We start from the raw sequence: 23985 nt of genomic DNA on the forward strand, positions 1-23985 counted from the left end.
CACAGTACTTCTCTTCTCTTCTCACACCAGAGGGATACGATGAACAGAAACAGCAGTCAGAGAGGATGCTGTGTGTGGTGTGGATGATGGCTCATATTTAGGAGAACGGGATCGTGCAAACAGTCAATCTGACTGTCAGATCAGTGCAGCAGCAGAGAGTGGGACAGCGGGGGTTGTCTCCAGGAGGTGGGGTCTGACCCATGTGTCGACTGATGGAGAGAAGAGGAGCACAGCACAGTGAGTATGAAAGGACACAGAGAGCTACGCAGAGAGAGAGACTGCAGGCATGCAGCGACGCTAAGGAGCATACATGTTTAAAGAGGCTGCTGCAGAGTGGGCTAATGATGAGGTAAGAAAGCTAAACTGGGACCATCTAGAAGAACGCAGTCGTGTACTGAATATCTTTTAATGTGCTGTTATAATGAATGAACATTTGCACCCTGACGTGTGTACTGTGTGTATGTTGTGGGAGTATATAGGTGAAAGGGTATGAGGTTTTGAACGCTTTCATATTTGCATTTTAGTATTCGCCTATGCAGAAATTCAAGTTTTTTATTGCAAATATCCTAGCAATGCACAAGTTTTTGTGAGTGGTTGCACAGATTGTGTCTTGAATGTAATTTACCTTTCCCCCCCTAGGTGTATTAAGCATGAGATCCCCCAGAGACCTGAGCTAAAAGATCTGTCAACCTTGTGACCGGACGATAACCGTCAAAACCTTCAGCATGTGACTTTGCGGTGGAGTTTGCAGACCCTCGCCATGCACTCTCTGTGGAATCTTTATCTTCTTCTCCCCCTCTCCTTGCCTCTATCACTTCATGTCATAGCCTTCACTGGAGAAAATGTCAAGGATGCACAACAGCCAGACACCGACACAGCAATACGGCGTCTCACACAGCCACCACAGAGACCACATGGATCTGGTTTAGCACCGGGGAATCCCATGTTTGGGACTGAGAATGTTGACTTCCCAGGTCTGCCTGTGAGTTGGCCCCTATCATCATCTGAGGATTCCGATAGACAAGGTGTGATTGGTGAATACGTTGATATACAGGAGAGCACAGAGACATCTCGTTTGTATCCTAATGAGAAGGGACTTATCATATCCAGACCTTCAGATATAGAAGATGAGACTTCCAAGGAGCGCACACAACCAGCAAGGTCTTCATCAGAAGGAGCACCACCTCGAGCCACCCAGGAACAAACATTAAAGTATCAGCCAGCCGAGACAAATACTCGATCCATATTGCATTCTACACAGACAGGAGAGAATCAGCCAACTTTCCCAGCCTCTCAGAAGGAGACGACTGATGGACAGTTTCCTTATCTTCGGGCTGGCTCACTTCCATCAGTTCCGGACTCCACTTCACCGCTGTCTGCTGGACCTGGGCCCAGCCCTGAGCGGCCCACTCCACCAGTAACCATTTGGGGACGGACCACAGGCCGTTCTCTTGTCATGCAGGAAGGGACACAGGAGCGGACAGTCCCAGTGAAAGAGGCCGGAGATGGATTAATTGATATTACAGGTGATATTTTACACAGAGGAGCTGTAAGCATGGAGGCAGATAAAGGTAAGGCTTGAATGAAATTTAATTTATTTGGAGCATCCATCATTCAGTAAACTTGACACCAATCACAGTTAACACCTGTCGCTTATGGCCTATATTAATAGTAGCATTTATAGTGTTGCCCTCATTAAATACCTAAAATAAAATCTACAAGACTCCAAGTATATATGTGTGACTGCAGTGTCTCTGATAGGTATTCTGCTGGCAGACACATTACACTCACAGAAGGCTTTGCATCCCTTCACTCCCCCAAACTTTCACCCTCCTCAAAAATCTCTCTCTAACTCTTCCAAAACCCTCTCTCCCCTCTCCTTCTCAATCATTGTATCACAGATTCTCAATCCTCCACTGTCTTGTTGATGTCGAAACATTTCATTTAGTCAGAGTACATTACCCACACCCAAAGGTTACTGGATAATGTGGTGCACACCTGCACATGCAGTATTTACTGTACACACACACACATGATGGCACTCACTTGTCAAAGTAAATGATGTGTTGTGTCCACAAACATAGAGGGAGGAGGGCTTTGACATTACTATGTGAGAACTTACTCTTCCTCAAGCTGCCTATGCATTTGCAGTTTTGAAATTGCTAAAACACAATTTCTGAAACTCTACACACATAAACCATAAACATATACACAAAATACTAAATATTTTACCAGTCTTGCAGTTATAACCAGTAGGTTCCCTGAATCTGGTCGCATACAGCTTACTCTGAACGTTATTTCACCAAGAGAATGAGATGCTTACATTATTTATTGGTTACACAATCATAGTCAGATATGCAATTTGAATATCTCTGCATGTTGTTAGAGAAAGGATGCAACATTAATGACAGCCCAACACCTCTTGACCATGCTTAATAATAGCCACACAGAATGAGAGCATCAATGAGGTCAATACTGGCTAATCAACACACATTTTTCTCTCTACACTACTTCCTCATTCTCCCACTCTCTCTGTGACCCAGTTAGAGATGCCCAAGCCTGCTCTGTTTTATTATGGATTAACTTCACACATGGCAGATACTCCCCTTCTCTCTTTTTGGACAAAAATACTGTGCATATAATCACTTTGGCCTGTATTCATTGAAACATATTATGATGGCGTACTCTGAAAATTAATGTCACCATTATTACAATCATCATCAGCATGCTAACATGCTAATTACTAAGCTAGTGTTGATGTTCCACAGGATAAGTTTAGCATGTTCATCATCCTGTTTTAGTGCGTTAGCATACTCTCTCCACTTTCACACTTAAAACGATCAGTTGTGTCTGCATTTAAAATGTCTACCCTTTGGGCTCTGTTGACACAACACATGAGTTGGTAATGTTTCAATTCATCGTACTTGCTTTTTTAGATAACTCCAAGGATGATGACCCACATCTCCCAAAGACCAGTGGCGCACTGTTGCTTGATGGTAACACAGACACACCTGCCACACCCTGCAAAACATCAAACCAGTCCTGGACTCCCACCTACCCAGATGACTTTACCCCCAACGAGTCCATGCGCCCCGATCTGACTCTCAGCTCTGCCCTTTTCGTCCCTCTGTATTCGGACTGGAACTCTGCCCTCGCCACATGGGGATTTGCATGGGAAGCACACGTCTATGGCCTGGGGTCTGTCTTTACTGTATTTGGCCTAATCTCTGTGGTCTGCCTGTTAGGCCTGCCCCTGCGGTGTCCCCCGGGTAGCCCCTACTTCACCCTGCTGCACTTGTTCCTTCTAGCGTTTGCAGGGATCCAAGCTTTCTGTTTGCTCTACGATGCTTACAATCATCAAGATCGTCTTCCCCCTCTGGGCTCTCTGCTGCTCTCTGAACTGCCCTTTCCCTGCTTGATTTCAGCCTTCTCCCTTTCCTTCATCCTTCTTTCCTTACGCTCACGCATGTATCTTTCATTCCCACTTGCTAATTCCACCATCTTCTCAGCCTTGCCCAAACCCTGCCTGTTACTGTGTATGTCCATGCTGTATTCTGGGGTCTCTCTAGGGTGTGTTGGCATGCTCCAGCTCTTCCACAGCCTCCCCTCAGTGATCCTGCTATTCCCTCAGGGGGTGTTTGTATGTCTCACCATCTTTCTCTCATGCTCCTACCTCATCTTCTACTGTTTGATGCAATTCAACACTAAACACATCTACCGGCTGAATGACAATGGAGAGAGTGGAGGATCTCCTGCAGTGATGCCACCTGCACGTTGCCCCTTTGCCAAAGTGGAGGACTGGGGTAGGGCAGCAGGAGCTGGAGTATGGGCTTCGTTGTGTTTGTTAGGGTGTGGAGGCCTCCAGTTTTATGGGATCCTGCATGCCCTTGGTTTGGGTGGGGTTGATGGCTATGGGTTCCAGCCCTGGCCCTGGTGGGGATACCAGGTAGGCTGCAGGCTCTGTGAGATTGGGGTGTGTCTAGGTTTGTCTCTCATTGGTTCACACCCTATATTCTGTCAAAACAACTCCTCTATCAAGACCATAACTAATCCCCGGCCAGGATCTTGGTCCCGTCTCTCCTGTAGCTCCCCTTTACGAGGGTTCACCCTGCCCTCTCAGGGAGGTGCAGATTCTCCTGTCCTCTCCTCTCACTATTCTTGGTCCCAGGGTAAGCAAGAAAAGCTGGTGGTCTGTGATGTCATAACGAAGGGACAGACAGAAACTCTTCCTCTTTTCTCAATGGTGGATCCTCCTGGGAATGGGCTTATCCCCAAGTCCAGCCAAACCCAGAGCACTGTACTACCTCTCCCTACACCCCCAAGCCCACCGCACAAGCCTAAAAATGCAATTGAGTCTCAGATATTGTCACTGGATAGCCTAGGAATGGATACTGACTCAACTGGGGATCTACGGCCCCCGTCTCCCATAGACCTGTCCCGCAGCATTGACCAGGCTCTGTTCAGTGAATCCCTATTCTCTCACAGTATTTTTGGTTTGCCAAGACTCTTAAATGGTTCTTCCAGCCTCTCTTTGAGCTCTCCTAGCCAGGGTGCATCACAGCAAGGGCCTAGCTCTATGGAAATTGCCCTGTACCGAACCTCTTCTTGTGGTGACATGGAGCAAGACAACACTCTGTCCAGTTCAAGACCTTCCCAGCCACATAGCTCTTTGACATCTCACAGCAAGCCACCAGTGCCACCAGAGCAATGGGATTGGAAAGAGAGCGTATCTGGTTCAACACACGGCCTGTGCAGCAATCCCAAGGACTCAGGAAAGCTGCGCTCACATTCCTGGGCCAACAGAGGTCAAAACTTTGCTCAGAGCAGCCTCCCCCAAGCAATACACCTGTCATACCACCGGCGTTACAGAACCCTGAGCTTAGCCTCCCAGGACAGTCGCGGATCTGGCCGGCTGGCAGGTACTAAACACCTGAGTGAGAGCAAACAGCTGGAATGGGATCTGGCTGTGCAGGCAGAGTTTGTCAACGTGTGCAGACAAATTGACACTCTGAGTGTTTGCAGTGACACCATTGAATTGTAGAAAGTTATACAAGTTCAGTTAGGATTGAAATGCACATGACATTGTACAGAAACAGCACTCATAACAGGTTAGATGACATCAGATCATAAAAGTTATACACATCAAAATAATTACCTGAACTAATAAAAGGAATTAACATTATTGATACAACATGTAGCCCTAAATTATTTTCTATAAATACTGTACTGTTGATATTATGTATGTTGAAAACTTGATGTTAAAGACTGTCTTTATGACAGCTCATCTCAGTTTTAATATTTGTACAACTGACATCTTGAGCTTCATGATATTTGAAGCTGCAGAGAGAAATGTAAAGGGATTTACAGCTAATGGAGGGCCTTATTTAATAGTGACAAACAAAGTTTATTTCTACACAGTTGATGTACTGTTGTGTTTTCAATAGTGGAAAAAGTTTGACATGCGCAGAAGGACTCTTCCCCATTGGGATTGTATGGACACAGTTTAACAGTGTTAAACAATAACAATACAAATCCATGACATGTGATCAGCTCCTTGCTGGCTATTAAGTTGTGTACAAAGTTGGCAAACATACTTCATCATGGGAACAACAGACATTTTGGCATGAAATGCTTTCCTCACAGGATTATCATAAATTATTTCAGTGTGGTGTAATAAATTTGGAAATTCAAGGAAATTTCATAAATACACAGGATTAGTTTATCCTTCTTTTTTTGTACTGCCTCCTAAATCAACCATTTGAGAGGTATCTTTGAAATATTAGTAGTACTACAGTCAAAGGTGCAATAATCTTACACTTGTGAAAGAGTTCAAGTGAAAATTGAAGTGGTTACATTTTAAATATATTTCGCAGAACATGTTCTTCATACAGACTTCTGGAGACTTGACAGAATTCCTAAAACAATATCAAAACGCCGTTTTCAAAATTATCTTTATTCGTGCAAGACTATTAACATAGACATCATTTTGAAACCAGTGGGTGATGAAAGAAAATATTTATATTTTCTGTAACCTTTAAATAAGAAACTATAAAGAACTGTAAAATAACTTCATCAACCAGTACACTAGCTCATTTATTTGATTGCATGTTATTGCATGATTAACATCAACTGTTTATCATAAAACAACACGTTATACCAAAGATGTTGAATTCCACCCATAAAACTAAGAAATCACACTTAAAACTGATAAATCAACTTGAAATAACTTTTTGTCTACAACTCCATAAAGAAATTAATCTATCCTGGGCAACTGTTTTGTTACAACCCTTCTGCACTGACTTTATCGCTCTATTTCATTGACTCCTAAATTAATGTTTTTAACCTGAAAAAGAGAATAACTACCTTTATTATGTATTATGTACAGTCAATAGCCATGTAATTAATACTGTGTTTTTGCTAAATGAAATGATCGAAGATCACAACATGTCAAGCCAATGTGACTCAGACTTATTTGCAGTATGAATATAAAATGAGCAGTGTTTGGAATTATAATCAGATAATCAAAAATGTAAAGTGTGTATAGTCTTCTGTCTTGTCACTCAAACATTTTGTTAGCGAGTATTTTCTGCATCAAATAAGGTGAGCAGACGAAAATCCAGGAAGAGATTACACATGATCGCTCCTTTAAAGCCCTCCTTGATTAAAATATGTGAATTAAGGCTGATGCTACGTTTTGGTCCCTTCTGCAACAGCAGCAGCACATTGAAAGAGCTCACAATCTGGAGGTGAGAATACATACAGGGTGATCTGAGCAGAGAATCCATTATGTAAAAGCTAAATATTCATCTGTTAGAGAAATTAAAACTAACAGGTGTTGTTAGAAGATAATGAGAACACAATTGTACTATATGTAGATGTTTCCTCCTGGTTAAGTAAGCTTTATACACAAGTTACCGTGCCAGAGCTTGTAATGTGGCTGTGTAACTTTACTGTTTACTTTACTCTTTTTCTGAAATTAAATGGTAAACAATTATTGCCAGAATTATGTGTCTTTTATTTTGTAAATAAAGTATCTGACAGCTTAATGTCGTCTAAAAGTTTATGCACGCTCCACTACACATACATTGTGTAGTGAAACTAATACTGCACCTCTGCAAGCTGTGTTGTTTTGCCTACTCGCCTGTATCAAGGTGCAAATTCAGAGGCCAACCAGGAGCTGGGCCTCCCGTTAGATCAGCAATGATAAGCTTGTCCTAAAGAAGCTACATCAGTTTGCTTGTTGAAAGGGATCAGGTAATTACATCACCTCCACTGCACCTTGGCCACAGTGGAAGAAAGACAGATAAAGAGTTCAAATGTGGACGTGACTGCATGTGGAGTTTGAACTTTTAATTCAAGTTCAAGTGTGTTGTTTTGTCCACCTTTGAAGGGGTCAGAGACGGGAGAGACAAGAACAATTTGGGAGAACACAGAAAAGCAGTCTCAGGTTTTAGAGGGTGTATGTTGTACAGCTTTCTGTTTGTAGTTTGATTACATGCGCCCGGTGCATCTGCTCATAGCTGCTGGGGTCGGGACATTTGGTCCTGCTCGAGTGTTTCCTCTTCCTCCTGCCTCAGTAAAGTCGTTTCTCGTAACTAAGCATGAAACAGAAAAAGAAGAGTGTTCGTGTCGCCTGTGTTTAGATAACATTTCCATGCTATAAAAGCAATATTGGACAGAGATGAATGAATGACAAAAGAAGATGGAGGTGTGATAACCACATTGATGTACTTACATGGCACAAAAGAATATCTAATGTGACAGCATGGGTAAGAAAAGAGGAAGAGAGAAGACACAGACAAATTCCAATTAAAAGGTTTCTGACAAAGGTTTCTGAATACAAGTGAAGCCGACACGCATCATTAGTACCTTTACTATCGTAAAGTAAATATTCAGAGAGGAAACACATGATGACAGACTTCACTGAACTACCACTGCCACTGAAATATTCAAACAGTAGAAAGAGGAATACAGTAAAGAGACACATAGAATAAGAAGGGTTGCAGAGGGGGAAAGGTCAGAAACCGGGGATGAGGGGTCAGAGGTCAGACTTACGAGTGGAGGCCGTGGACTCCTCCCTCGATCTGAGCAGACATGGTTCTCTTCTCAAACTTCAGCTCTCCAGAGTACATCATCGACCTGGTGCAAAGACATGCAGCTCATATCTAAAGGCCCTTACACAATACAAACTTGCACACACACACACACACACACACACACACACACACACACACACACACCATTTCACACTTACCGTAAAATGGATAAACTCTTGGCTCCTATGTCCTGACAGCCATGTTGGATACCAGCAATGAGATAGGGAACAAACTTGTGAATGGAGCCTTTATCTTGCACTGATCCTGAGACGCCTTGAGCCACCTTCAGCTTATCTCCCTCACTGGATACACCAACAGAATATAAGCAGAGTAAGAGATAAAGAGGTCATTGCGACATCCTTTGAGTATATATTTTCCTAAGGACCTCTGTAACCCCACTCCCTCACCTGAAGTAACGTTTCTGACTGTTATCTTTCTCCATGGCATCCAAGGAGCCCATTCCTCTGTACTTTTTCAGACGGACGCCATCTGAAAAGAAATACTCTCCTGGAGCTTCAGTAGTTGCCGCGAGCAATGACCCCATCATCACTGAGGGCAGAAATATGAGGACAAAAATATCGGATGCGGTTATGCATATTGCCAAGCACAACAGGCAAAGACAGAAAGAGTGCACTGCTGTCTTTTGGTTAAAAAACTAACAGTGACAGCACCTTCAGACCTTCTGACTCAAAATATTACACCGAATGTCCACTGGGTGATCCAAATGTAATTCACAAAGATGTAAGACTTGAGGAAACAGTAGTACACGGGAGGAATCAACGTTTCTCTACCCGTTGATGCTCCCAGGGACAGAGCCTTCACCACATGTCCAACAGTCTGAATGCCCCCATCAGCAATAACTGGCACTCCAAAACGTCGGGCATACTCTGCAACCTTGTACACCGATGTACCTTGGGGCCGTCCACATGCCATCACTGTGAAACGAGAGGATAATATTGTGTATTACAAAACTATATTAGGTTTATCACACATAATCTAAGTTTTCAGTTTTGTTGGCTATTTTGACTACACAAGTTTGTATCTTAAACCAACTGTTATTTACAGTACTGCACTTTTCAACATACCTTCCTGTGTGATACAGATAGAGCCACAACCCATGCCCACCCTCAGGGCATCCACACCAGCATCTATGAGGTTTTTGGCCTGAGCAGCTGTCACCACTAGAGGGGCACAGACAAACAGATAAGAGCTCAGAGTGGGAGACAGAGGTATGAAGGTTTACACAAATATAAGGTTATAGGGTGTTTACACAGCACAAATGCAGAAAAAGACGAGCAGAGCTTACCATTTCCTCCAACTACCTGTAGTTCAGGATATTTCTGTTTGATGTAGTTTATCATATTGATTTGATACACTGAGTTTCCTTGGGAGGAATCCTGTTAAAATTAAACAGTTTCAATGAGAGATGAAGCACCTACTCTATCTCTGATTAAAAAAGAATCGATAGGTAAATTAGAGCGTTTAACAAAATCATCAAGAAACCCCAAAGCTACTACATTCATCCCATCTGTATCAACAAGCTGATCATTTTTCTGACTGGCATGGGATATGCCATCAGAATCAAATCACAAATTAACCAAAAGCTGAATCCGACCCCATTTAAAACCTACCAGGACTACCACGTCCACCCCAGCCTGCATGAGTAGGTCCAGTCTGTACTTGTCGTCCTCCCTTGTACCGATTGCAGCTCCACACAGCAGCTGTTTGCGGGAGTCCTTGGAGGCCAGAGGATAATCTCTGTTCTTCTTCAAGTCAGTCCTCGCAATGATGGCAACCAGCTCATCGCTGTCATTTACTATGGGGAGTTTTCCTTGGAGAGTCAAAGTGTTAAATGAGTGACAGAAGAAAGAGAAAAGCCCAAGCGGGTCCAAGTGCTGGTTACTTGTGCTCTACTGTAGCGTGACCTACTTCACAGATTTACCTTTTTTGCTACGTTGCAGTATCTCATTAGCCTCTTTTAGTGTGACTCCAGCGGGTGCAACAACTAAATCTTCTCTTTTCGTCATTGCCTGAATCAGAACAGTAAAGTGCATGTATATTAATATACCACCCATTCATTCAACAGCATATGAATGATGCATATATCGTGTTCTCACACACATAAACAGATAAGCTATACACACACACCTCCTCCAGGGGTCTGTCATGGTCCTTCTCAGACAGAAAGTCTATGTCTCTGGAGGTGACAATGCCGACCAGCTTGCTGCCCATCTTGCCGGTCTCTGTTACAGGGATCCCAGAGAAACCATGGCGTGTCTTTGCCTCAAACACGTCCCCCACTGTGTGTCGGGGACTCATCACCACCGGATCTGTAATAAAGCCCTGCTCAAATTTCTGGCAAGAACAAAAACACAAGCGTTGAATGATTAGAGGCCATTCAGTGTACACTGTTTTCATCTTATTGTGAAAGAGGGTTGTAGTAGGTGCTGCAGTGTCACAGATACATTTCTCAGTGAACTGTAAGTTCATGTCTGTGTCGACTTGGTCCGTCATACCTTGACTTTGCGCACCTCGTTGGCCTGGAACTCAGCAGTACAGTTATGATGAATTATTCCAATCCCACCCATCAACTGGAACCCGCCAAACAGAGACACGAGAGGAAATAATTCATTGATGAAATAACACTGAAAAGTATCCGGGGGTCCTCAATGTTCTTCTGCACTTGGAGCAGGATGATGCGAAACTGAATGAGCAATCGGTTGTGGTGTGTGTGTGTGTGTGTGTGTGTGTGTGTGTGTGTGTAGTGCTGCAGTGCTTGTACTCACTGCCATGGCGATGGCCATGAATGACTCTGTGACCGTATCCATGGGAGAAGAAATAAGAGGTGTCTTCAGGGTTATCTTCCTCGTCAACGCAGAGGTTAGATCCTTAAAAAAAATTGGGGTGCATTTGGAAACAGAAATCATTTTATGATCTTAAAAAACACTTGGAACAAAGTCAATCTAAAATATAATCTCAAATGTTTCGCTGTGACCTACAGATGACATGATTTTCTACAAACAACGTCCCCACAGTGTTGCAGCTGCAACACATTTGTTAACCAAATGTTAAGGCTGGTTTTTAATTTGCATCGAAATAACCTATAAAGCAGTTTAGACAGATTAGAGGTTGACTTGTTGAATTCACCTGCTGAGTGTTAGATGACGCAAGTGTGTGTCTGTTTTGAACACCTGCTATCCAGCAATAACCCATGTGACCCAGGCATGAAATTAATTTAATGTCCCAGCAGAGCTTGCAAAGACGAAAACAAAGCAAGCCAAACAAACAACCTTGTGCTCCACGGAACACAAGGAAGAGTTAGGGATTAATTACAAGGGTTACAGCAAAACATGTAAACATAAATACCAGTAAACATTTGTTTTATTGAGGTCAAGGTCAAGAACATATGTTTGTCCAAAGAAATAAAAAAAATGCATACTGTGAACCAGTGAACAATATCGAGTCTGTGGCTTGTGATATGCTGAACAGCGTAATGATACGTACCACCTCATCAGAAGTAAAATCTATGAAACCAGGGAGGATCAAGAAGTCACTGAAAAGGGAGACGAAACGGACACATGTGAACACATCTCACTTTGGAACTGGGAGAGTTAGACGTCTTTATGAATAATCAATATTACTCGAAACAATCACCATAAACAAGGATTATTCAGCTTTAGTTGTGTATGTGAACTGTACAGCGCAAATCATATTCCTGCAAAGCAGCATTTTATTAAACTTAGCTGACAGTGAGCAAACATAATCTGTCAGCCTTTCAGCCCATTGCATTTATCCTCTGCACTCTGATAAACCCTGCATATAGCTTCCATTAAGGAAACCACACCGACACTCATTAACACACTGATAAGTGCACAAACACTCACACACTGCTTTTAGTATCTGTGACCCCACTCAGAGTCATCCTTGAAAGTAGTATTACTCATTATAATCCTCCATATAAAGACCAAGCAGATGTGTTATCACTGATATTACTAAACATTTAATGGAAGACATTGCATAACTCTAACGTGTGTTTCTATATGTGTTCTACCTGTGTCAATGTGTTAATAGTGTGTCATATCATGAAATGAGCCAGCAAATGTATCTCTGTTGTTTTTTCTGTTTTGTTTAGCATATGTCTTACTTGTATGTAAGTCCATCGCCGATAGAAAAGAGTTGTTGTGCTGTTAATCCATCCTCTGGAACATAACCCGTGCCTCCACTGATCAGGTAGTCTGCCATGCTAAAATAGAAAAAGGCACACGTGCACACAAGATGTAACTGAATATATGAAGTACCAGTTCTGAATATTTGGAGGGAGTGTAAAGATACGACAATGAATAGACACCTGTTTTTATCATGTACATCACAGCGTCATAGAATGAATTGTTCATAAATCTAATGTGACAAAAAGAATGCATGTTTGTCTGGATGCGTTCATCCCTTGTGCAAGACATGCATGCTGTTTTGCCCGTCTCTTTCTTGACCTCTGTTTCTCACACACATGCTGGAGCCAGATCCTATTAGAAATAATGGAGCGGAGACAGGAAATGCTAACAAAAGCAATCCGTTCTTGTCTCTGGAAACACTTTCAATAAACCTGTGACGGCAGTGAAGTAGGTAAGAGGATTTGGTTGGCCGCAGTTAGCTGATAAACAGGCCTGTAAAAGCACACAACCAACTCTGCTAGAAAGCGAAAACATCTCAGTGGCTGCTGGAGATACACGTTATAAAGCTTCACCCCATCACAATCACTATCATCAGAGAAGGGCATGACCTTACAGCATTATGCAGTGCAAGAGTAGAGACTGACCTCTCTGGTTCATATCCAGCTTGGATACGTGTAGCACTGTAACGCTGGGCTGCAGTCTCATGCCCATGTCCATGTGACATCGGGTGGGCAAAGGACCCGTAGGACTGAGTTTGTTCCCCATCTCTGTTTGGGATGCGCGGCCGTGCTGGTTCCGTGTCCCCCACGATCCTCCGGTAGTCGATTTGGTAAGTGTCCCTCTCCCCATCTCCAGACCGGTCATAACCATGACCCTCCATCTCTAAGAAATCCAGGGCTACGACCTCCACAGGGCCCCACCACCTCACTAACACACACACACACACACACACACACACACACACACACACACACACACACACACACACACACACACACTCTTCAAGCACTTCTGATGTGTTTAATTCACACAGACGAAGTCACACTCTCACAAAATAAACAGTTGTCCCAGCCACTCCCACACACAGCAACAAATTGCTGTTCAGTTATAAGCCCTAATAAACAGCCAATGCTTTGAGTACATGTCCACACAAACACCTTTCAGACACACCTGACATTGGAGGAAGCTGTCTTGCCATCTGTTTTGTGGCCGGTGCAGCAGTTAAACCATAACAGCCAGTATTACAAGATTTCACAAATTAACCTTCTCAAAAATCTGAAAACTGCAGAAGCAACGGCAATAAAAAGCATTTAAAACTGGGTTGTTTGCCCTGAGAAGAGTTTGCATTCCAGTTTGTCAGCTCTCATCCCTGGAGTTTGAAGCCAGTTCGGCCCTCACACAGAGTTTTTAGCTAACCTGTTGATGAAGTCGACTATCTTGGCACACCAAATTTAGAAATCCATGACAACCCCCAGCTGGAGGCATGAGGAGCCGCTGGAGAGGAGAGTCAGGTCTTACTTAGGTGGCAGAGATTCGTCCCCCCGGAGGCCCAGAACGCAGTGCTGCTTGGTTATCTGTGGAGCTTCTCTCCACTCCGTTCTCCCAGTGCCTGCTGAGCTTAACTCTGTTTCTGACAGTAGCAGACGTCACTCTCCCACAAAGAGGATTGGGAGCGTTAATACAGCGGGGTGGGGTGAGACGGGTGTGTAGGGTGGAGTGAGGCAGTAGGACTGAGGAAGAGAAGGATAACGCTTGAACACACTTTCCCCTCGGAGGATTACCAGAGTCTAGAGGTGTGGGGTTTTTTTCTTTTTTTTTCTCGCATAGCTCAAGGAGACACGGCTGTGAATGAGACAAAAGGTCAAATCCCAGAATACTACTCCTCTGCCAGCTTTGCTCATTTGAGACAGAGAGGACGGACAGACAGACAGACAGAAACAGAGACATATACAAGTGTCTGTGTGTGCATGAAGACAGGCAGAACATGTTGCAATTGATTCTTCGGGACTGAAGATAAGAGTGGCTTTGGTTGTCTAGTTTACCACCGCAAGCCAGAAAACAAATGAAGGCAAGGAAACTTTACACAACTCTGTCTTGTGTTTATTTTTTATTTTTTGTCTTTTTCAGTGCACTGTTTGGCCCAGTATTCAGTGTGAGTGTAGTGAACAACAAACCTATCAACTGAGACAGGAGAGCGACTTTGTTGATGGGATGCCCTCGACTCCATCATCTGCAGGTGACTGACAGACTGCTTGTGACAGTTACTGAGGGATTGAACCAGAAAAGCCTCTTACCCAGTCTCTTTCTCTCTCTCTCTCTCTCTCTCTCTCTCTCTCTCTCTCTCTCTCTCTCTCCCTCTCCCCCTCCCACCCACTGGGAAACAAGCAACATCCCCTCTTCATAATATTAATGGCATGATAATTAAGCCACATCCCCGTCACAACACACCATGTTACTTTCTGAATGAAAAGAAGTAGAGCAGGTGAAGACACATTTTGAAAAAACATGTTTATTAAGATATTCTTATTTGACAGGGTCAGTGCACAGCTTCTTAGCTGTACCAGAGTTAGCTTTAAGCTAATTTACAGCAGTAGACTCTGGGCAGGAAACAGAAAATAACATCTCTGTTGAAAATGAACACAGGATAAAAAAGACAGTTACAAGATAGTTAATATCCACTAAAACAATAACAACAAGATTTGACTCATCGCGTTTATGCGTGATGAGTACACGATTGGGTTGCTTTTAGCCATGATTTCATCTTGAATTTAAAATTAGGAAAGCTGCAGCACTCTGTTATATAACTTGGTACTGAGCTACAAAAGTCTTTTTCTCAAATAGAGAAGGCTGATCTACCAACCTCAGTAGATATATGCTGTATCGCACAGTCGCCTCTGTTGGTCGTCCTTGCTTCTCTTATCTGTGATATGAACTCTTTCAACAGGGGAGAAACCAGATCATTGATCACCTAGTACAATAAACTAGCATCATCATTTATCCATGACTTGTTGTATAACAAGTAAAATGTAGAATCTCAAAATCTCAGAAAATGATATACATGCAAATGAATAAAGAAAGATTTTTTCACAAAAGATGAAAGTGTAGGAGGAGAGGCAGGGAAAGTCTTTGACACCTGCAGAAAATTCAGCAAGGCCACCGTTTCTTTTGAATTAGCCACCTGAGGGAAAAGAAAGTGAAATTAAAAAATGTGATTAAAATGTCATAACTCTCATGTTTGGTTATTCTAGCAGGAGGAAATCCTACCGAGTCTCAACACTAGGTCGCGTTGATGTTTGTTGAGGGCGTCGTAGAAGGCTGCTTTGACCTTTTCTCCTCCTGAACGTAATGCCGTTTGATAAAGCTCTCTCATTTGTTTCTGGGTTGTTGCTTTAGAATCAATCAATGAGTAGACTTCAGGGTGGACCATGTCTCCAAGCTCCTCTATTATTGTCATTACCATGGTAGCGTCTTGAATCAACGTTGCCCTGTTGTCGTCGACAAACTTTGCTGTTTTAAAATACAAAAAAAGGAAAGCGTGCACATGAAACACATTAATTCAATCATTAATGAGACTCCATGTGACTCCATGTGATTGAAGTGATACATGTCACTATCATGCTCATTTTAGATATTTTTCTATACACACAGGAAACAAAGAGACATCACTGCAGTGACAGAAATACTCACCTTTGTCTCTACTACTCATTCTTCGAGAAATTCTGGCACAATCCTGTTGGCAGAAATAAAAAGCTCTTTCAGTCTATATTGTGTATCTATTTGAATGTATCATACACTTGTTTCATAATCCCAATCCAAAACAGCAGGTTTGTTTTTGTTTTTTTCTTTATGAGTAACTGACGTGTGGTATAATATTAATAAACTGTCCATTCGCGTCAAAATAATATTTATTTAAATTAATTATTAAAAAAAATAAAGTTAAAACTCAGCAATAGTTCTATTATCTCTCTTAAGTCTCTTGATTGTATTTTAGGTCTGACTGTAGGCTAAATGTTTTTGTTTTCTCCTCTCAAGACTACCTGGTTAAATAAAGTTACTTATTACTCATGGACTTGTTTTCAACTTTCTGTGAGGCAATGGTCAAATAGCATTTAGCATACCTGTGATGAAGACCTTTCAGTTTTTGCGAATGGGCCATTGTCCACAGTATCATTTGGCATTGACTGTTCTGAAAAAGAGAAGAAAATATCATATTTCAATCAGGAAAGTGAGAAATAATTTATAAGATTAAAACTCCCTCGACTCACTATTGAACAATCCACCTGGTGTCTGGAGAGGAACACTGGAAGCCACACTTGTGTTTGATTGATTACTGGTTGGTGAGTTCTGAAGTAAAACAAGGAGAAAATACTATGTATTAGAGAAATCAATAAACCAAATCATGATTAATCTGCACTATATTTCATTTTGTGAAACGAAATTTAATGAATTGTACCAGTCGTGCCAAGACTTGACCGACCACATCACGAATTCCGTTCTCGTGCTTTGAAAACACATTCTCAGTGACTTCAAGGCAACCTGAAACAGAATTTTAATTTTAAATATGCATCTGTCAAGCTAGTCTACAAAAGGTTCATTTGAATTAAGCATATTGTTCAGACTATAAAATATTGTAATATGGTGATAATGATGAACATTTACCTTTAAAGGGAGGCCTCTTGGAGGGACTGCCATCCCAGCACCTCTTCATGAGGTCCACCAGTTCTTTCAACCCTTCCCTTTCCCTCATCAGGTCAATTTGCTTACAGCAAGGTCTGTCTCCTTCAGGGATCTTCAGTTTCACATGATCGTAATCAGCAAATGAACTAGGATAAGGCTCTTTACCAGTGATAATGGACCAGAGCAGGATACCATAGCTAATCAAGAGAGAGGAAGAGATTTTTAGAAACATGTTAATGCTGTTAAAGTTTTTACCATATAGAGTAGAATTAGGTGTTTATGTTATGTCTAACCTGTATATGTCAAAAGCGCGGACGGGTTCATATGATACTTCAAAAGCCTCAGGAGGCATGTACTTGTATGAACCTCCGATCATGACGCTTTTTTCTCTGTTGCTGTTCAAAGCACTGGTGGAAACTCTGGACAGACCAAAGTCTGCTAGCTGCAGAGAAAGAAGGGACACATAACATCAAACAAACAATGAAATCAGCCTCATAGTTGACTCAAACATAGGAGTTCAGGTCGAAGGCACTCTACCATGGCGTTGAGATCGTCATTCAGCAGTACATTACTTGGCTTTAGGTCGTGGTGCATAATTTTCTGTGAATGGAGGAAGTTCATGCCTAAAGCCACTTGATGGGCCAAGCGGCAGACCAGGGGCCATTGTGGAGGGCCAGAGAGGTGCTCCAACAGGGACTGAACAGATCCTCTGCCTATGAACTCCATCACTAGTCCCTGTTGCGGGGATGTTACTCCAGGCGGACGTCCATGATAGGTTCCATGAAGTCCCACCACAAACTTACAGGAACCCTTATCCATGTGATAAGCCTCTTTGGACAGTGACATGCTGCAATGAGGCAGGGGATTGTTGAAAGGAGTAGAGAGAAAGCAAAAGAGCTCCTTAACATGTGCATGACTTTATCATTTAAAAGTTAAAGTTACAGAAAAATTGCAGATATTTCTACATGTACCCAACGCCATCATGAAGTATCTTAATGGCCACATCAAAGCACCAGTCCTTGTGCCTGGCCTTGTAGACATGACCAAATCCCCCAGATCCAACTAGCTTCCATTTCTCCAAGGTTTCGTCACCAACTGGTTCAGTCTTGCGGCTCAGCGGCTCCATCTCCTGCTGGATTCAGGTAGAACAACTGCAACCTCAAATCTATCACAAAGAATGGAAATAATTATAGAAAAACCTGCTAAATATAAAAAAGTGGTTCAATGCCTAGATATTTGCGTTTATACACTATGTTATAATTACAGTAACATAGTTTTTAGAGCAACGACAGCTTTTGGTTGTAAAGACACCGACAAACATGTTCCACTAACATGTCCCTTAGGTTTTGTTCTGGGTACTTTATCAAAAAGCTGGTTTCTACTCACCATGTATCTCCTCAACTGTTGTCCACATAAAGATTCAAGAGTTAGTTCATACCAAAGCTGTGTCAAAACAGATATGAGTTTCAGTTTCCTGTCTCAGACTGAATCTGTATTTGAGGGGAGGAGTTTAAATTGAAAAGAGTTTGAGTTGACAAACCTGTTGAAAGTAGTGTAACATTTGTAACATGATGACAGAAAATTATGTATTTAATGAATAAAATTGGGGAAAAGCTGCATAATAATGCCCACAAAGTTTGATTGTAATTTCATTTCAGGGAATGGTTAGAATGTGCTTCTCATATCACAGCCAGAAAAGAGTAATTATATTAAATAGACTCAGATAACACACATCAGCATTCAATCTGGCATCATTAGAATACTGATTTTTCTGAAATATAAACTGGATTATAGTTCCTTTATTTTACTATTATTACAGCATCTATAAAAATCCTGTGACACACCTTTGGACTTCCTTATGATAAATAGCAAGCATGCACTGTGAGGAAGAGGAAGTTACAGAGGGCACAGTTCAGCCTTATGTGCTGTCTGAATGGGGTGGAGCTGTGGAAAGAAAGATTCTATATATTGCAAATCTGGCCACCTCTTATCTTTATGGTGTGATGTAGCAAGCTTTGCTGAGACTGACACAGCATCATTTATATTAGTCAATGAATGTGATCTTGTGAGTAAATGGGAATTATTCTTTGGCAGTTGTTTTATCTACAATCTGAATAGTATCTTCCATTTGCTTTTGTTGGACAATTCTTTAAGTGAGACATTTAAAACAAGGATAACAGGCATATAGATCAACTAGTTCTTAACCTGCCGGTTCTTTTAAGAAAAATGAACAAAAGGTATATTACGTGATTAACTATTATAAAAAAAATCTTTGTTAAAATGCTTTATTCAAGCATAATGCTTGGATTATGTACCCAGCTGATAAACCAATACATTTCTTTACAATATTTTAATCTGAGCTGGTGGTACTTGATTGCCCTGAGATAGGTACCGAGTGGTATGCTGTTCAGCGGTATAGGCACCTATCCCTAGAGTGGTATGCCACTGAACCAAAGTGGCATACCACTCTATGATTGTATTTGTTTTCTTCTAAACATACAGTACATTGTGAGTTTTGTGATGTAATACAAATGTCTCTTTGTTGTTTGTCTTGAGAACTGCAACAATTATGTATTGAAAGTTTATTGTTATTTTTTGTTAGGAATTAAATGCAAAAGTATTGGGTTGTATTACCCTTTGTAAATAAACGGTAACATTCTGGCATATATCTTAAAATCACCGTAAAACCCAGTTATCCTACTATCACGAACCGTAATCCAGTATACGGTAAGATACCGTAAAAGTAAATTACGTTTGGTTCACCGTAAAAAAACAGTCCCTGCTCCCAGTAAGTTACCGTTATTTTACAGTAAAGCTGCTTATAGTGCACGCTGTGACTGTTTTCAGTCTAAATTATTTATGCCAAACTCCGCTCCAAAAAAAATCCCAGTCTGTAGCCCAGGTGTCTGTGAACATGACAGCTACCATGAATCTAAATAATATGTGCACAAGCAAACATGCACACTCTGTTCATTAAGTGAGCTGAGGTGTATTTACTCGCAATCCCATGCTGCCTTGCTGTTTCGTCCGGGCATCGATAGGCGTGGTCTGCTCTCGCTCTCTGCATTTCCATTGCTCTCTCCCTTCCCTCTTCTCCCCCACCCTCATTTACACTCGGCACAGTGTGGACCTCTCTCACCAGTGGCTGCTCTCTCCACTCCATCTCTCTCCTCTTGGTGGCTTTCTTACCTCAGCCTACAGGGGATCTCTCTGTGCTGGATCTCTGGGTGGAGAGGTGAGCGTTTGTCTTTCCCACCACAGTGGAGGAGAGCTTTATAGACTGGGGAGCATCACTGATGCAGGTTACATCCTGTGGAGCAGCGACAGGACAGCCTCAGGAGAACGAGAATAGACCGAAAACCCATGTGCACGCCTGGATGTGCTTTGTGTTGTGAGGAGAGTAGACTGGAAAAGGGAAGCAGAAGGCAGCAACAGAGGGAGGGGAGCATTTAGCAAGAGGCGCCAGAGTCAGAGGGGTTTGGGGGAGGTGGGCGTAGGGTCTGCGGGGAGTGTTTTAAAAGTGAAAGGAGGAGTGTGTGTGGGAGGGGGGATCTGCTCTGCTCTCACATCAAAGAACTGGAAGGAGGATTGCTTTTACACTCAGTCTGAAGAGTCACAGAGAGACTGGGGAGTTACAGGCTCTCCAGGGACTGTGGCATTACAATTAGAGACCAGAGGCAGTCTGCAGCACTGACTGAGAGACAGAAGAAGGTGGTTGAGGACACAGATTGGGAGGACCAGTCAACCGACTTCATCTGGATGGAGGTGAGCTTGCTTCCTGCGTGAAGACTTAGAAGAAGAGGAACGAGGAAGAGGATAAGGAAGAGAGTCCCGCTGGCAAATTGGCGACATTCCCTTTTCCCAAGAATCCATAGGAGGATCCCATCATGGCTGTCCAACACATGCCTGAATCAGCCGTGTGTTTGCTCATGGTGAGTCTCGGAGGGGTATAGTATTGCAGACGCTGTTTACTGTCTGTCTTTGTTTCTTTCTTTCTCTGCTGTGGCTTTCTCTCATTACTCTCTCCTCATGGCAAACGCTCATCAAACGCTCATGCAGCCACTAACACCGGAGGTGAGCTGTCATATAATTGAAAGGGATGTTGAATGTTTGCTCCTGCCCTTTTGCTACCATCTACAAGCCCCAAATCCTCCAATAACTTCCTAGTGAGGCTCTGAAGCTGGCTTACGTATTAAAGTGCATCCAACTCAGAAAACTTCAGCTTTAGTCTAACTCCTCCACGTGTTCAACGAATGCAGTGGTGAAGTATGGGAGAAATACCACAAAGACCACTGCAGGCATTGGGATGTGGTGCTGGACATGGTGTCCATGTCGGAGACAGATGTCATTTACTGTAATATGACTTTTTATATGGGTGTGAAATTGGCATGTGTGTGAAGTGCATGTAAATAAGTTGCTGCAGGGGTGTGAGTGTGTGTGTGTGTGTGTGCGTGTGTGTGTGTGGGGGGGGGGCTTGCGATAATTTCCCATCTCCAAGACTGAATCAATTCAAACACACACTACGGAGAAGACTGCAGCCCATTGCAGAGGATTTTGAAGGATCTTGTTATTGTAGCATCCAGTCCCTCGCTGACATGAAACAGATTGGCTTGGCTTGGCCTGGTTCAGATCCAGCCCTAGAGAGCGATGCAATAGAAACACACAAAATGCGTCAATCCATAAAACTCCTCTCTGCCCCATGTCCGGCCGCACAGTGACACAATGGCAGTGTGGCTTTGCTGCATGTGTAGAATACAGATAAGGCACGGACCTCTCTGATGATAAGCTTTAATGAATTGAAAGTACACCCTGTATGCAGGGCGACTTTGTGTAAGAGCTCTTGTTCTGCTCATTCTCATTCTATAGCGTTGGCATTCTGCAGTCCCAGGGGGAGTCATGCATCGCCGCACTACCTGCTATCTCCACCTGTCACGGCTGTCTGTTACTATGGCGATAGGCCATGCACCCCACTCGAGGTAGAGGCAGCAGCAAAAAGGAGCAGAGTGCACGAGATGATGGACAGGGCAACGGAAGGATGGAGAAAAAGGGAAGTGTGAGTGATGAGGGCAGGAATATAAAGAGAAAGAGTGAGTGTGAAGAGTGAAAGTGGGCTTTTTTTCCCACAGAAAGTGGCACACTACGACGAATATCACATTTACAATTGTACCTTCAATAATAGACTCATCCTTAAGGTTTTTAGTTTTTAACCTTGTCTGGCATGGAGACAAAAATGGGTTAATCTGCTGGCAGACAGTTGGTGTCCCTTGACTCCATTTGGAGGGCGTTCCCTTACAAGTGCTCTTTCTGTCATAGCTGACAGGCCGTGTCCCCCCAGCTGGCACAGGAAAACTAGCTTACTGTCATAACTTTTCACCGTCACTTTCTCCATTTATTATTATAGCTACACGTCGAAAAATTTCTCACCATTCAGAGTCGCTGTTTGTCTGTTGTCAATGAGCAAAACACTTAAATATTGACATCACTCACTCTTTTGGTGTCTTCTTTGAAATATATTTATATAGAAGAACATGACATGAACATGACTTAAATCTGGTCCGTTTTGAATTTTTCTATAAGGCTGAACAAGATTGACATAACTAATTTCCGAGCCCAGAAATTTATTCCCAAAATCCATGGCATTTGTATTCACACTGACAAGTTCAGAACTTGAACCTAATTTAATTATTAAAGGGAGTTTATGCAGTGTGTGTGTGTGTGTGTGTGTGTGTGTGTGTGTGTGTGTGCGTGTGTGTGTGTGTGTGTAGGTGATTGAAGATTGACATTTCTTACTGCCTCTGTCTGTATTAATATTTCAGTTAAACAAGTGATTTTCTCCTGCAGTAATTAGAGGAACTATACTTTAATAAGCGTAATTCGCACAGACAGCACAACACATAACCCACATCGCCCACACAAAACATTCACACAAATCATTTTCATAAATAGAATCACTCACCAAGCTCAATCTAGATTTTTCAGGAAGTGACCTCATTCAGTTACCACAAACTGGCCAAATGACATTTTCTTGTTTTCTGCCATGGCTCATGCAAATAAAAATAAGTGCAGTAAATTGTGCTTTAGTTCTCCTCTGGGCTTTATTGGTCTGAAACTAATGTGATTGGCCCAGACTTACTCTAGCTCAGCTATAAAACCAAATGGTCACATGTCTACAGACTGGACCAAGAGCGGGAGACTATTGAATCATTGCTAGTATCCAAGTATTGCTATGAATGGGTTGGATCAATAAAATACTATAGGAGGAGAAATGTAGTCTTAGGGGAATTATGGTCTTTTTTTCAATTGCACTTCATCATCGCAGATTAATTAGATATGGTATGCTTTATATATACATATATATATAAATATATATAACCTACATAGGGGGGGATTTCATGCCAACTGTATCGAAATGGAAATACTTTGCATCTTTCTCTCTCTCTGTCTGCTCTGACGGGTTGTTTTAGCAAAAGGATGAAGGGATCAATAACAAGTCTGTCTCCAGCTAAGACACACATAGACATGCTGTCATCTAATATTGGAACAGATCACAAACTAGATGGTATCATTTGACATCAATGGGCCGTGTTATAGCTTTACTGCCAAGATATTTTTCACAGGGATTTCCTTTATCTTGCACCTAAACTGAAACTTGACTACTGCACAAGAGTTGTGTTTTTTTAATTCTGGACTTGAGATTACATGAAATTCTTTCCTGTTAGGGATCAAACTAATGTGTGTGCTCTTGATTGTAGGGTTTCTTTTTTTACTTTAAATCAGAACTGGAGCAGCTATAGTCTTTACTGAGCCGATTAGCCTCGCTCTTCAGGGCTCAGAGAAGAGCAGCTATCTCCAAGATGGATAAGCCGTGTGGGGCTGCCCTGATGTACAAAATGAAATGCCAACAAATTCAACTGAAAAATGGGTTATTATAAAGAAGTAATTTAAACCTGCACCTTTTGATGAACATATGGGGGTAAATAACAGCAATGATTACAGACAAAATTCAACAACATCTCTCAGGCTTCAGGGTTTAGTTTTTTGAT

The 23985-nt window shown here is 42.3% G+C and overlaps 4 protein-coding genes across 9 annotated transcripts in view; 2 read left to right on the forward strand and 2 right to left on the reverse strand.

Annotated features, from left to right (window-relative positions):
* The first annotated feature begins 50 nt into the window (after window positions 1-50).
* On the forward strand, window positions 51-7100 carry prrt4a (proline rich transmembrane protein 4a). Of its 2 annotated transcripts, none has more exons than XM_031867901.1 (3): window positions 51-349; window positions 640-1571; window positions 2937-7100. In XM_031867901.1, the coding sequence occupies exons 2-3, from the start codon at window positions 761-763 to the stop codon at window positions 5039-5041; spliced, it is 2916 nt and encodes a 971-aa protein (XP_031723761.1). In that variant the 5' UTR covers window positions 51-349; window positions 640-760; the 3' UTR covers window positions 5042-7100. The 2 variants fall into 2 exon arrangements, with proteins under 2 accessions (XP_031723761.1, XP_031723768.1); XM_031867908.1 differs by having other exon boundaries at window positions 51-237.
* Window positions 5775-14005, reverse strand: impdh1a (IMP (inosine 5'-monophosphate) dehydrogenase 1a). The gene is made up of 17 exons (XM_031867920.1): window positions 13682-14005; window positions 12910-13192; window positions 12241-12339; window positions 11601-11649; window positions 10883-10984; window positions 10613-10687; window positions 10245-10451; window positions 10039-10126; window positions 9728-9927; window positions 9403-9493; window positions 9182-9277; window positions 8888-9031; window positions 8504-8645; window positions 8255-8398; window positions 8056-8139; window positions 7736-7752; window positions 5775-7595 (listed from the first exon to the last, which is right to left on the reverse strand). Exons 2-17 carry the CDS (start codon window positions 13143-13145, stop codon window positions 7492-7494), a joined length of 1878 nt encoding a protein of 625 aa, XP_031723780.1. The 5' UTR covers window positions 13146-13192; window positions 13682-14005; the 3' UTR covers window positions 5775-7491.
* Window positions 14006-14782: 777 nt separating this feature from the next.
* On the reverse strand, window positions 14783-18406 carry LOC116394397 (receptor-interacting serine/threonine-protein kinase 3-like). Of its 5 annotated transcripts, none has more exons than XR_004213460.1 (12): window positions 18329-18384; window positions 17914-18074; window positions 17480-17789; window positions 17236-17384; window positions 16925-17139; window positions 16719-16801; window positions 16531-16609; window positions 16384-16451; window positions 15953-15995; window positions 15530-15772; window positions 15126-15443; window positions 14783-14889 (listed from the first exon to the last, which is right to left on the reverse strand). XR_004213460.1 is itself a non-coding variant. In XM_031867465.1 (12 exons), exons 1-11 carry the CDS (start codon window positions 18329-18331, stop codon window positions 15436-15438), a joined length of 1362 nt encoding a protein of 453 aa, XP_031723325.1. In that variant the 5' UTR covers window positions 18332-18384; the 3' UTR covers window positions 14783-15199; window positions 15399-15435. The 5 variants fall into 5 exon arrangements, 4 of the variants coding, with proteins under 4 accessions (XP_031723325.1, XP_031723342.1, XP_031723316.1 ...); XM_031867465.1 differs by having other exon boundaries at window positions 14783-15199; window positions 15399-15443; XM_031867482.1 differs by having other exon boundaries at window positions 14783-15443; window positions 17914-18107; window positions 18329-18406.
* A 1649-nt stretch (window positions 18407-20055) lies between these two features.
* Window positions 20056-23985, forward strand: part of frmd4a (FERM domain containing 4A) — a 95901-nt gene continuing 91971 nt past the window's right edge. The window contains exon 1 of the mRNA XM_031864150.1: window positions 20056-20874. Coding sequence (XP_031720010.1) covers window positions 20830-20874 — 45 coding nt within the window. The 5' untranslated portion in view covers window positions 20056-20829. The remainder of the gene's footprint in view (window positions 20875-23985) is intronic.

This window comes from Anarrhichthys ocellatus, unplaced genomic scaffold (assembly GCF_004355925.1).
Source record: "Anarrhichthys ocellatus isolate YVR2014 unplaced genomic scaffold, GSC_Weel_1.0 scaffold2, whole genome shotgun sequence".
Lineage (NCBI taxonomy): Eukaryota > Metazoa > Chordata > Actinopteri > Perciformes > Anarhichadidae > Anarrhichthys > Anarrhichthys ocellatus.